The 12,640-nt window shown below is 35.7% G+C and overlaps 1 protein-coding gene and 1 pseudogene across 2 annotated transcripts; one reads left to right on the forward strand and one right to left on the reverse strand.

Moving 5' to 3' along the window:
* Positions 1-5,404: 5,404 nt before the first annotated feature.
* LOC147521825 (uncharacterized) lies at positions 5,405-6,994 on the reverse strand. Its single transcript, XM_086566389.1, has 2 exons — positions 6,833-6,994; positions 5,405-6,781 (listed from the first exon to the last, which is right to left on the reverse strand). Exons 1-2 carry the CDS (start codon positions 6,992-6,994, stop codon positions 5,405-5,407), a joined length of 1,539 nt encoding a protein of 512 aa, XP_086422515.1.
* A 2,623-nt stretch (positions 6,995-9,617) lies between these two features.
* LOC147521826 (rac-like GTP-binding protein ARAC7) lies at positions 9,618-11,762 on the forward strand (annotated as a pseudogene). The gene is made up of 4 exons (XR_015194562.1): positions 9,618-10,108; positions 10,214-10,279; positions 10,389-10,492; positions 11,589-11,762. The product of XR_015194562.1 is annotated as a rac-like GTP-binding protein ARAC7 (transcript).
* Positions 11,763-12,640: the final 878 nt, after the last annotated feature.

Raw genomic sequence — 12,640 nt, forward strand, 5'->3', positions numbered from 1 at the left:
CGCATTCGGTCCTATAAGTTTAAATTGGGCATAAATATATCGAACTATAAGTACCATGGTAAAAGCTATGTACAAGTAAATTTACTTACATAGTTTTGTTCAGCAACGAGACTAGTCCATCCTTTACTACTGCTAAAGTGGGTTCGACGATAGAATTCGATCTTTCCAATAGGTTCCCTGAAGTCTCAGAGAGTCAATAAAAAGATTTGAAAACATATCCCTTTATAATTTACTTCAAATAATATCAAATTGCGAAAAAGCAACCCAATGTTTGTAAATAAAAAAAAGTTACAGATTCCTCCAAGTATCCTAGGAATGACTTTGAACCACCACAATGGTTTGTTTCGAGCTTTTGCCGATTATTTGAATTTTGCTTGCTAATTTTCTGCAATAAAATGAATAGAATATCAAAAGCAATGCCAACAAAAATGAATACATGAGTGATTAGTGATTAATGTATAAATGAAAGGTCACTATCTAACAATTGAACTCATTCAAAATCCAATAAATTAAGTACTCCCTACATCATCCAAATAGAAAGACATACCAAACTAAAACATAAAATTACAACGAGTATGTCATTTTTCTTTAAGAAGTCAACACAACCCTTAAGTATAATTCAATACATAGCAGTTTCCTAATTAGCACAATAAAGTATATTACCTTGAAATCTTCTCTTCTAAACCAATCACAACATGCATTCCATTTTTCTTGTGTCAAGCCACTATAAGGGTTTGATCGTGCGACTCCATTGATAAGTGCTCAAAAAGTGCAATTTAACCCTCGATTATGCCTCTTGTTTAGCCATCTTAGTGGACTAATAGTGTTTGTAAGTTATGTTTTAAGATTCTACAGGTGAGAAAGAGATTTTTGTAGAATATTAGAGAAAAAGGGATAAAATGGAGCAATTCGGAGCATTAAAGATCACATGGGAAGCCCGTGGACAATCATGGAGAACGTCAAGGAATTGAAGCTATTAAAGATGCGACTTGGACCTATTCTAAAGCCTATTTGGAAGCCCAAGGCCAAAGGACTCGTTGCTTGGACCAAAGCCCGCAAAAGAGGAAAGAAAAATGGACCAAAGGTGCAGTGGAAAAATAGAGTTTCGCGTTTGGGACGCGACTGTCGTGTGTCCAGACGCGACCCATGCATTTGGGACGCATAGATCGAGCTTCCAGACGCATTGATTAAGTCTGAGACGCATGGATAATGAGTCCAGACGCATGAATCGACACTGTAGCCAATTCCTTTTCAGTTTTGGACATGAAGTTGGACTCTGAAATAAGTCTATTTGTATTAGGAAACAAATGACGGTTTGGAATGCTTCTAGAGCTCATTGTAACCCCTATAAATAGAGGACCTAAGTGCCTCATGTAATGGGCCAATTCACTTATATTCTTGTCTCCAAAACTTGAGGCAGAGAGAGATTAATAATAAAAGATCGGTTTTAACTAGGAGTCTTAATAAATTAGTCTTTCTAGTCTTATGTTCTTCTTGACTCTTCTTCTTCTCGTTCTTCGTGTTCTTCCTTCTATATGGAAGGCTAATCTTCTCCTTCAAGGGAGGAGATGAAGCCGGTGCTTAAGGTTTAATGATTCTTCTGGTTTATGATGTTCTTCAATCAGGTTAGTTCTTTATGTTTTTAGTTATTAGTTCCATTGCCCACACCAGGGGATGGAAGTATAGATTAAGGTTTTTATTTATTACAATTGAATATCATGCTAGTTTAGGGTTTTATTTATTGCAATTGAATATTTGCTAGTAACATGCTTTTATTTATTACAATTGAATATAATACTAGAATAGAGTTTTATTTATTGTAATTGAATATTATACTATTATTCTCTACTTTTCTTCTAATTGTGTAGTGTTTTAGAGTAAGGAAAGTATTCCTTATGTTTGCCTTAGATGGTGATTCATTGAATAGCTGCCCAAGCTCACATAAAAAGAAAGAAGATACTAGTAACATGAATATAGGAACAACCTTAAGTAGAGTTAATTGTTTAACGATGTTTCATCCAAAAAGGCATCGGCACTCGCTCGATTGCCCGATTGTAGTCTACTTAGAGAACAACATGAAGCAAAAAGTCATTGAATCAAAAGCATTGGTGGATTTGAATCTCTTGAATCTATCTCTCATATTCTCTCCCTATTTCCAATTCTTAGCTTTAGTATAAGTTTAGTTAGTTTAGTTTAGTTTAGCATTAGAATCTAAAATCTCTACAATTATAGTTTTTAATCCCTCAAACCCCCTTTCCAGTCCTGTCCTTCATATAAACATACACTTAAAAGTTGAACGATACCCTACTCATCCTTTACTTATTTAGGGATAATTAGGTTTTGATACGCTTCTTTTTGTTCAACGACCATCATCAATCTACATCATCCATATACCACATCTCACACACAAAAAGAGGCAGGTTATCCATCATTTCTGAAACTCCTATAATGCTTGTGAAGATTACACCTAAATCCTCTTAAACGTGTCCCTAATATTGCGTCCACAGCGTACTTCACATGTGGAAGGTGCATATCCACATCCAATTTTTCCTACAAGAAATGTTGTTTAAAGTTACATAAAATAATTATGGTATATCATACACCTAAAACATAAAACTCCATTACCATAATACGGTCACGTAATGGTTTTCTCACTTCCTCTCCCACTTTACTCCAATCATGGCCAGTAAGAGGACCGTGTCGACGCGCAACTAGGCCAATCTCCCTGACAAATTGAGCATTCCACTTCCCCACAGGTCTAGTATTACCTGGTTGAATTTCTATCCTCTGTTTCTGACCAGTAACGTCATTGTAGTCTATGACTTTTTGATTCACAGCCTTGCCTCTTTTCTTCTTAAATGGAGCTGTTAAATAAAAAAGTATGAGCTTCCACGACATTTTATTTGAAGTAACCAATGAATTACACAAAACCATTAATTATAATCTTACCGACACTCGAACCATTCACCTTGTTAACCACAGACTGAGGTTGTGAAATAGATTGTGCCCTCGAGGGTCGATTTAGACCAGGTACCATAACTATAGAAACAGATATAGCATGAATATGAAAGAAAGAATTCATGAATGATAAAAATCAAGTTTAATATAGTATGCAACATATCCAAAAATGAAACACATGCTAGAAAAATAAGGTTTAATATAGTATTTCTACTCAATGGAAAAGAAGATAAAATCTAAGATAAAGCTCTCCATTCAATAACAAAATGGATAATGAAGTTACTAAAAAAATATTCAATCTTCGTCTATGTCATCATCACTCGATATGACAGCTTCTTCCTCTGAACAATAATCCATTAATGTATCATCATCCTCTTCATCAGTTTCCTCATCAACAATGGTATTGTCATGAAAGCAACTTTCCATATCAGTCACGACCTCATTGGCATCAACTTCATTTGGGTCCATATCGTCTCTATTTAGTTGTATCAGTGTTATAGGTTCATTTTGGATTCTGCTGCTACTAGCTTCATTTGTTTCATCATGTTGGACATTATCCAAATCCATCCCAATATGCTCCTCTTGTTGATATGCCTCATCAGTGCCTCCTGCTTCAATCTCTTCTTCCCTCTCTGGAACATCAAACACATTTCTAGGCTTTGTATTTTACACAACTTGCCAACTACTACCCAATTTGGTATCATCAACGTAAAAAACTTGACATGCTTGTGTGGCTAAGACAAACTGGTCATCTTTATACCACGTCTTGGAGGTATTAATACTAGTGAAAAAACCATCCGTTTGTATCTATGTCCTTCTATTACCAACATCATACCAATCACATCTAAAAAGATAAACTCTCTTCCCGAATAGATAACTGACTTCAAAAACATCGGTCAAAATACCGTAAAAGTCAGTCTCTTTTCCTTGGTGTTCTCCTTTTACAGTAACACCACTATTTTGGGTTCGAAGATTTTTCTCTCGATCTTTGGTGTGAAACCTAATCTCATTAACAATGCAACCACTATAACGTTTCACACGTGTATCAGGTCCACATGCCAATGAATACAATTCATCGGTAGCTTCAAAAGAGTTCTCACTGCGTAATATTTGCATCTATTCATAAAAATGTACACCAAATCAGTCAAGCATAATTAGCATATTATTCCGATTCATAACAATAACACTAAAATAAACAATACGAACACTTACACGTTTTTCAAACCAACTAGGAAACAACATTTCTTGTCTCTCAGGCAAGTTGCATGAGCTTTCCATTTGAAGCTCTGTCATGTGTTGACTACATGCATATCAAAGTAATCAAACACATAAGCTTAACAACTTAAAGTGGCTTAAGATGTATAAAACAGAATTAATAAGTTAAATGCAGTAGAACTTACTCTAAATAAGTTGATAACTCCTCTGTATTATTCAACACATAGTAATGAGCCTTGTCTCGATCCTTTGGTTCGAGAATGATATTTGTATAAGCTCCAAATGGCCGAACATTCTGTGTGAAAACATCAAATCCTGTCTTTTGATTCTCATTACCACCATCATAATTTCTTTCTTCATGATTGAACCGAGTTTCAATTCCTTGAAGATACATGGAGCAAAACGTGAGACATTCATTGTCAACGTATACTTCAGCAATTGAACCTTCGGGGCGAGCCTTATTTCAAACGTATTGTTTTAGCGTGTGTAGATACATGTTTACAAATCACACATATATAATTAATGTATAATAAAAAAATTAACTTTAAAATGCTAATTTCACATTAAATGAATTGCAAGTCATATGTCTTACCTTTCAATAGGATACATCCACCTATACTGCACCGGTCCTCCAAGTATCGCCTCACGGGGCAAGTGGACATCCAAATGAACCATTACATCGAAAAATGCAGGAGGAAATATTTTCTTGAGCTTACAAAGTATAACTGCAATGTCTTTTTCCATCTTCTCCAGTACTTCCAATTTTAGCGTCTTGCAACATAACTCTTTGAAGAACAGGCCCAACTCAACCAATGCAATGGCTACATCCTTCGACAAGAAACCACGTATTGCAATCGGGAGAAGTTGTTGCAAGAGCACATGACGACTTTTCATTCCTGTTATCTTACCATCTTTAGCATTTGCACATCGAGAAATGTTAGAAGCATAGCCATCAGGAAACTTCACCGACTTCAGCCACTCGCAAAAAGATTTTTTCTCTGAAGATGACAATGTGTAACATGTCAGGGGCATTACAAACTTATCACCTCTTGGGATTAGATGCAACTCTTTTCTTATACCAAATGCGGCCAAATCTAATCAAGCTTTTACTGAATCTTTTGTTTTGCTATCTAGGTCTAGCAATGTCCCCACAACATTGTCACAAATGTTCTTCTCAACATGCATAACATCAAGGTTGTGTCGCAGCTTAAGAGTACGCTTTCTCTTTTTTTTAGATTTTCCAAATTTTCTGAAGGGGTTCTACATAGTTCACTTGTGATAACAATTCATCCCTAGACAACTCTTTAAGTGGCAACCTGCTCTCCCTATTTCCATCAAATAATTGTTTGCCACGAATTCTCCAAGCATGCCTTAGCGGCAGAAAACGACGATTTGCCATATAACACAACTTTCGTCCATTCTTCAAATACATGGAAACTGTATCCTTGTTACAATTAGGGCAAGCTAGTTTGCCCTTGGTACTCCAACCAGATAAATTACCGTATGCGAGAAAATCATTTATAGTCCATAACATTGCAGCATGCAACCGAAATGTTTTCTTTGCCACTGCATCATAAGTCTCTACCCCATCTTTCCACAACTCTTTAAGTTCATCAATCAAAGGTCGTAAATAGACATTGATATCATTTCCAGGTGATGAAGGTCCTAGAATAAGTAACGTCATGAAGATGAACGGTTCTTTCATACACTTCCACGGTGGTAAATTATATGGTATCACCATTACAGGCCACATACTGTATTGACTACTCATATTGCCAAATGGGTTAAATCCATCAGTTGCAAGACCCAAGCGAATATTGCGAGGATCATTGGCAAACCACTCATGTTCCTTATCAAAATTGCCCCAAGCTTGAGAATCTGATGGGTGCCTGAGTATATTCTCCTCCCGATCATGTTTTTCTTTATGCCATCTCATATCTGCAGCAGTAACCCTCGACATAAACAACCTCTTGAGCCTTGGTTTAAGTGGAAAGTAGCACAACACTTTTTGTGGTATTTTTTTAGTCTTGCCTTCACAAACTTTATACCTTGGCTCCCCACATTCGAGACAATTTTGAAGACTGTCATTTTCTTTCCAAAACAACATGCAATCATTCTTGCATGCATGTATTGCGATATAACCAAGTCCCAAGTTACGCATTAATGACTTCGCCTCGTAATGAGACTTTGGTAGTGTCTCACCTTCAGGCAATCCAATTTTAATCAACTGGAGAATCATAGCGAACGATTTGTTACTCCAGCGATTGATTATCTTTAAGTGAAGCAATTTCACAAGATAATCTAACTTAGAAATCTTACAACTTGGATACAAAGGTTGGCGTGCTTCCCTCAAAAGGTCATCATATGGATCTACATTTCCTCCATTGTTGTTAAAGCCACATTCACCTTTTGTTGCATTCAATGCATCATCATCTCTGGATTCCCCATGTTCCACGTGAGGCTCCAAATTATCAATATGTGTTGAAGCTTGTAAATCTTCAATCATGTCATCTAACCCATCAAAATTTACCATTTGAACACCATTGCCATCATCATCGTCGTCGTTATCATCATCACTTAATTCCTCATATTCTTCTCCATGAAACACCTAACGAGTGTACTTCTTGTCCATGCCTAACCTCTCCAGATCATCATTTACCTCATTGATGTGTTTGTAATTCCTATTTTTGCACTCTTTGCATGGACACCTAGTCATGCCCGCACTGTCTACATGACCACGAGCAATATCAATAAAATCTCCAATTCCTTTTTTGTACGTTGGCCAAAACCTATTTGGCAATTGTATCCAACTCTTATCCATTTCCGTGTTTCCTACTATAAGATAATAATTGTACAATCAGTTTTGACATCAAAAACGAAAATAGTACTCATGCCACACCAACTTATCAGATTTGTTTATGAGAACTTAAACTTTCACTTATACAACAACTAATAAACTTTCAAACCCTTAAACTTATAGTGAAAGTCACTTAATGAAGGTTACTTTTGACATTCACTTCAAGAAAAGACAAACTGCAATATAAGACATCTCACTTTTAATTTGTCAACTTTACCCCTAATCTTTTACATAGTTTAATTAGCTGTTGTATGTGACGTCACAGAAAAACCTATAGACGTCATTACCTTTAATTAGCTACCAACAACTAATAAACTTTCAAGGTTGTATTACATTGCCTTTACTAGTTGTACTCCCCGTTCTACTAGGCAAGTTACGGCTTATGACCCTAAGATTTGGTACGTTAGTTAATTAGTAGGTTTATGCTTTTTGGTCTTATTGAATGTCTTTTATTTACTAAATTTGGTCTATTGAATTGTTCAACTAATGCTCAATGGACAGAGATGCTCAGAATGACATTGACATTGAATACTTTTTACATAGTCCTGCTGTTTTACACCCTATAATCAGTGTGTGATCAAATCATGCATTTTTCAAAAAAAAAAATAATAACAATGCAAAATCATGAGGAGCGAGTCTATATGAATAAGCAAGACCTATATATTCTTGTGGTGAGACAAAAACTATACTGTCCAAGCACTAGTTCATTTTTTAACCGATACAATGAAACTGACCGATACAATGAAACTGAAACAACATACTAATCCAAGTATAAAACCATATCTAGGCAAGGTAAAACAAACTCCTCTAAACAAAAGAAACAAACATTCAATCCATGTACGTATATAATATCATAAAGGCTTGTATATAGTGCTCATTAAGCCTGCAAAACAAATAAAAGAAACCAAGTTCTACCAATCCAAATAAGTCTCAAGAGACAAAACATCATGCAACTAATTATAAGTTTTCTCCTAAGTTAAGAAACTTAGTTTTGTAATATCGCTAAAGAAAGGCTACCACAAGCCTCCACCAGCCTCGAATGTTCGAAAAGCTTTACTGGAACTTAGCTGGTGAGTTATTCCAAAGACAGGGAATGCCTAGATTGGGTCTTGTTCAATTAAGATCTCCCGTAGAGAAACTACTAGAGAAATATATCAGGCCTTGCCTTTAGATAATCTACAACTACTAAAAAAAACTCGAGACCTTTCTTAAAGATAGCTATCAATTGTTCAAAAGTTCAATTCTAAAATATAGCTATCAATTGTTCAAAACTACTTAAATTGCATTACAGCAAACAAAAGTTCAATTTTAATCTAAAAAATATACAAGCTAGAGAACATGAAAAGGCTACCTAAAATAAGTTTACAGCTTCAACCTATTTTTCTTGTTGCAAGTGTTTAAGTTGAGGACCTGAACCAAGTTTTCAAACACACTCTATTAAATTACCGTCACTCTATTACATTAAGTTGCAAAGATCGAGGAACCAACAAAATTAGGCAAAATAAAAAAAGACAAAAACTACCATGTTTTAGGAGTATAAACACTTGTATGCACACCTGCAAACTCATATATAATATTGTCTAACAATAATAATAAAGAACTCCCTCAAACACATAAACCATTGTTGCATTCACTAAAGCAACAATAAAAACTACAATAATCTTGAAAACATTCAAAATCCTGGTTGACCTATCTACACTAAAACTGTCATAACTTTATTTGTATAACTCGGATTAATACAAGGTAAATTGGGTATGAAACTAAACTAAATTGTCTACAACTAACTTTCAGGCCATGAAAGGAGTTTCCTAACATAAAATGCACAGAACGCCACCAAACACAGAACTTCGTCAGAAAAATCCAGGCTGACCATTATGTACTAAAACAGTCGTAGCTTACTGTGCAGATATCGAAACAAGATGAATCCAATTTTATTGGAAAGCAGACTCGCAGATCTAAAAATCTTATTCAAGCCCCGAGACCAAATTCTCAAGCACGATTTTTCAAGAATCTTGTGAACCAACACCAGAAACTAAACCAAATATAGATCAATAAATGTGGTGGAACTTCCACTGATAGATGGTGAATCTTAGAGTTGGACCATAGAAGAACTTGACGAAGCTGGATAAAAATATGAAGGATCAGTTTGCGTGAAACAAGTCTGTGAAGTATCTACATACAATACATGACTTGAGATGACTCCAGGACTCCATGATAAGGTCAGATATTCCTAGCTTACTATTAGTTTGTGTCATCTTAAAATCTTGGAGGTGTGACCGAACCATCTTTGCAAATTAACTAGTGAAATCCATGCATAAATTAGTCATGTGTCATACTATCATTCGATTTGGTATTTATTTTTCTCAGCTCGTGAAAAATATTAATTGTAGATAACATTAAAAACTACCTATCTTTTTAGTTGCTAATGTAATCTAAAATCAGTGATAACTGATAAGCATACTCTCCACACGCATGCATAAAATAATTTTAGCACAACTTTATCATACGAAATAGAGATAACATTTAAAGATAGATACTCACAATTGTTCTTTCTAAACCAAGAAAAAAGCATATGTTTATTGTTTAATTCACCCACTACTGCTGCTGCTGATCTACAGTACTATTATATTTCCTTCTAGAGTTTAGAGAGAGATGAGTGCTTCAAGGTTCATAAAATGTGTAACAGTTGTAGATGGAGCAGTTGGAAAGACATGTATGCTCATTTCTTACACCAGTAACAGATTCCCAACTGATTATGTACCAACTGTGTTTGATAATTTCAGTGCTAATGTGTATGTGGATGGGAACATTGTCAATTTGGGATTATGGGATACTGCAGGACAAGAAGATTATAGCAGGTTGAGGCCACTAAGCTATAGAGGAGCAGACATATTTGTCTTGGCCTTTTCTTTACTCAGCAGGGCAAGCTATGAGAATGTTTTCAAGAAGTGGATGCCTGAACTTCACTAATTTGCGCCTAATGTGCCAATTGTTCTTGTTGGTACAAAGTTGGATCTTCGCGACAGCAAAGGATCTTTGGTTGATCAAATGATTTCTGGTGTTATAACATCTGCGCAAGTATATTTTTAACTTCCATCAATGTATTATTCTCCGGAGTCTTGTGTTATTTAGGTCTAAAGAAAACTAAATGCCTAATTAACTGATAGGAGTTTTGTCATATAGGGTGAGGAGTTGAGGAACCAAATTGGTGTTGCAGCTTATATTGAGTGCAGCTCAAAAACTCAGTAGGTGATCAGGAGTTAGAGAATATTTGGTTCTCGTTAACTATTGCACATATTATTTTCCTTCAATTTTGTCTCTCAGTCAATATGGACTGACTTTATCCGATCGTTGGTAGAATGTCAAGGCTGTTTTTGATACTACCATCAAAGTTGTTCTTCAACCACTAAGGAGGAAGGATATGATGATGAAGAAACGGCGGAGGTCGGGTTGCTCAGTGATGTAAGTGGTTTGACATCTATTGGTTGAATATCCCTAGTAAAGACGTAAAGGTTAAATTACATAAAAATAATGTTACAAGTACGGAATACCATCCTTGCTCTATGTCTCTATATGACCTTCTCTAGGCAAAGATACGACACCGTTGATAGTTGAAACTCTCAAGTGCTTTGTTGTTTGCTCTACTACGTTGCAGAGCCCCTATTATATTGAGCTCAGACGCGTGTAACTTTCACTCCAAAACAGTGATTTCAAGAAGCTTAAATTTATAGCTCTTGAAAATCACTTTTATTTGAGCAACCGCAACTTGCATGTCCTGCTTTTAATAATAGAGGTAGTGCAAGTTCAGAGTAGAAGGCGATAACACTAGGGAATTCCAAAGACGAAAAATCAAAGTTTACAAGATGGTGCTCGGGTAAGTCCGTAAGACCATCACCTTGGGATGGAACCAATAGTCCAAAACCATATCTCACAAAATTTAGTATTCATAACGACCTTGTGATTTACATAATTCCCTGAACGCGTCCATTTATGATGCACTAGTATAGGTAAGGTCATCTATACACTAGGGAATTCCAAAGACGAAAAATCAAAGTTTACAAGATAGTGCTCGGGTAAGTCCAGAAGACCATCCATCACCTTGGGACGGAACCAATAGTCCAAAACTATATCTCACAAAATTTAGTATTCATACGACCTTGTGATTTATATAATTCCCCTGAACGTCCATTTATGATGCACTAGTATAGGTAAGGTCATCTATACACTCTCGTTATACTCCCCACCCCACCCCACCCCACGTAAGCTCTGAATCTCGTTGCTAGCCGATGTAGTTGATGGATGATTTCATCTAAGGCTTTCTTGTAAATTTCGTTGTTAGATAGTATAGTTGAGCATCAATATTTTCACTGACTTAGGTCTACTTTCGTGTGTTAATATTTCGCAATACAAAAAGTTCTCTAATTTTCACCAGCTTGGGTCTATCTTTGCATTTTTACTATATCCTTACTACAAAGTGCTCTACTTCGTTTCATCTGGGATGACAACACATCTAACACATTTCATGTTACTAACTGCCAATATCTCTGTTTTCTCCCAGGAATGTAATGTGTGGAGGAGGATGTGTTACTTAGGAACGCGGTTGGGTTTGATGAATAGTCGGCAATCACTTCCAAATATGCTTCAGGGGTTCCTAGCAAGCTCCATGTTTCCAATTGCCTCTCTTTAATTGTCTATTGTGGTAGCGGTATTAGGGATTTCACCAGTAGTCCCTAAAATGGCAGAGGGAAATTTTCATTCCCTAAATGCTCTAGTACTAATTGTCTTTAGTCTTTCTTCTTGTGAAATTCACGATTTCCTTACTTTGTATGTTAAGTTTTAATCTCTCGAGTAATCTATGATCGGTACGTTTTAATTTTTAAAAAAAAATTTAAAGATAAAATATATTATTCTCAATTGACAAGCAGTGTATTACATTATTTACAATTGGCACTCAAAGGGTCGATGCTAGTTAGGCAAAAAAATAAAAGTTTTCATTGGCATTATGTTGAAATATAAAGATTTGTTCTTTATATCACAAATCAAAAACAAAAACAAAATACCCAAAATCAAAAGCAAAGCAATATATCTTACCCACTGTAGAGAACCCCAATTCGAAAGGGTTCTACACGCTCCACAAATCAATCGCAAAAGAATATCAAAAATCTCACTTTAAAGCTAAAACAATCAATCAAGACGAGAAAAGAAAAAAAAAACAAAAAAAGAAAAAAAAAAAACGATTTCAACTAGGGCAGGGAACAAAAAAACGAAGCTTTTGATTTTGTTGTAGCTTCAATGGCTTTTCAATTCTTCTCACCTCAGTAAAGTCAAAAACAGTGGAGGTTGAGGGTGGAGGAGAGATAAGCTTAGAAGATGTGGAGAGAAAGAGGATGAGTTTTGGAGATGGAGGAAAGAAGTTTCGGTTTAGATGGAGAGAGATGGCAATCTAGGGTTTTAATATGTGTTTTTTTTTATGGTATTTCTAATTCTATTATGACTTGCAGCGGGAACATGAAAACTGTAGCGCGAAAAATATTTGCAGCCAAAAAGAATATATCCGCCCAAACCAAAGCCCATTGGCAACACCGAAAACGTCGCAACAAGTCATACACA

This window comes from Coptis chinensis, chromosome 1, assembly GCF_015680905.1.
Source record: "Coptis chinensis isolate HL-2020 chromosome 1, ASM1568090v1, whole genome shotgun sequence".
NCBI classification, from domain to species: domain Eukaryota; kingdom Viridiplantae; phylum Streptophyta; class Magnoliopsida; order Ranunculales; family Ranunculaceae; genus Coptis; species Coptis chinensis.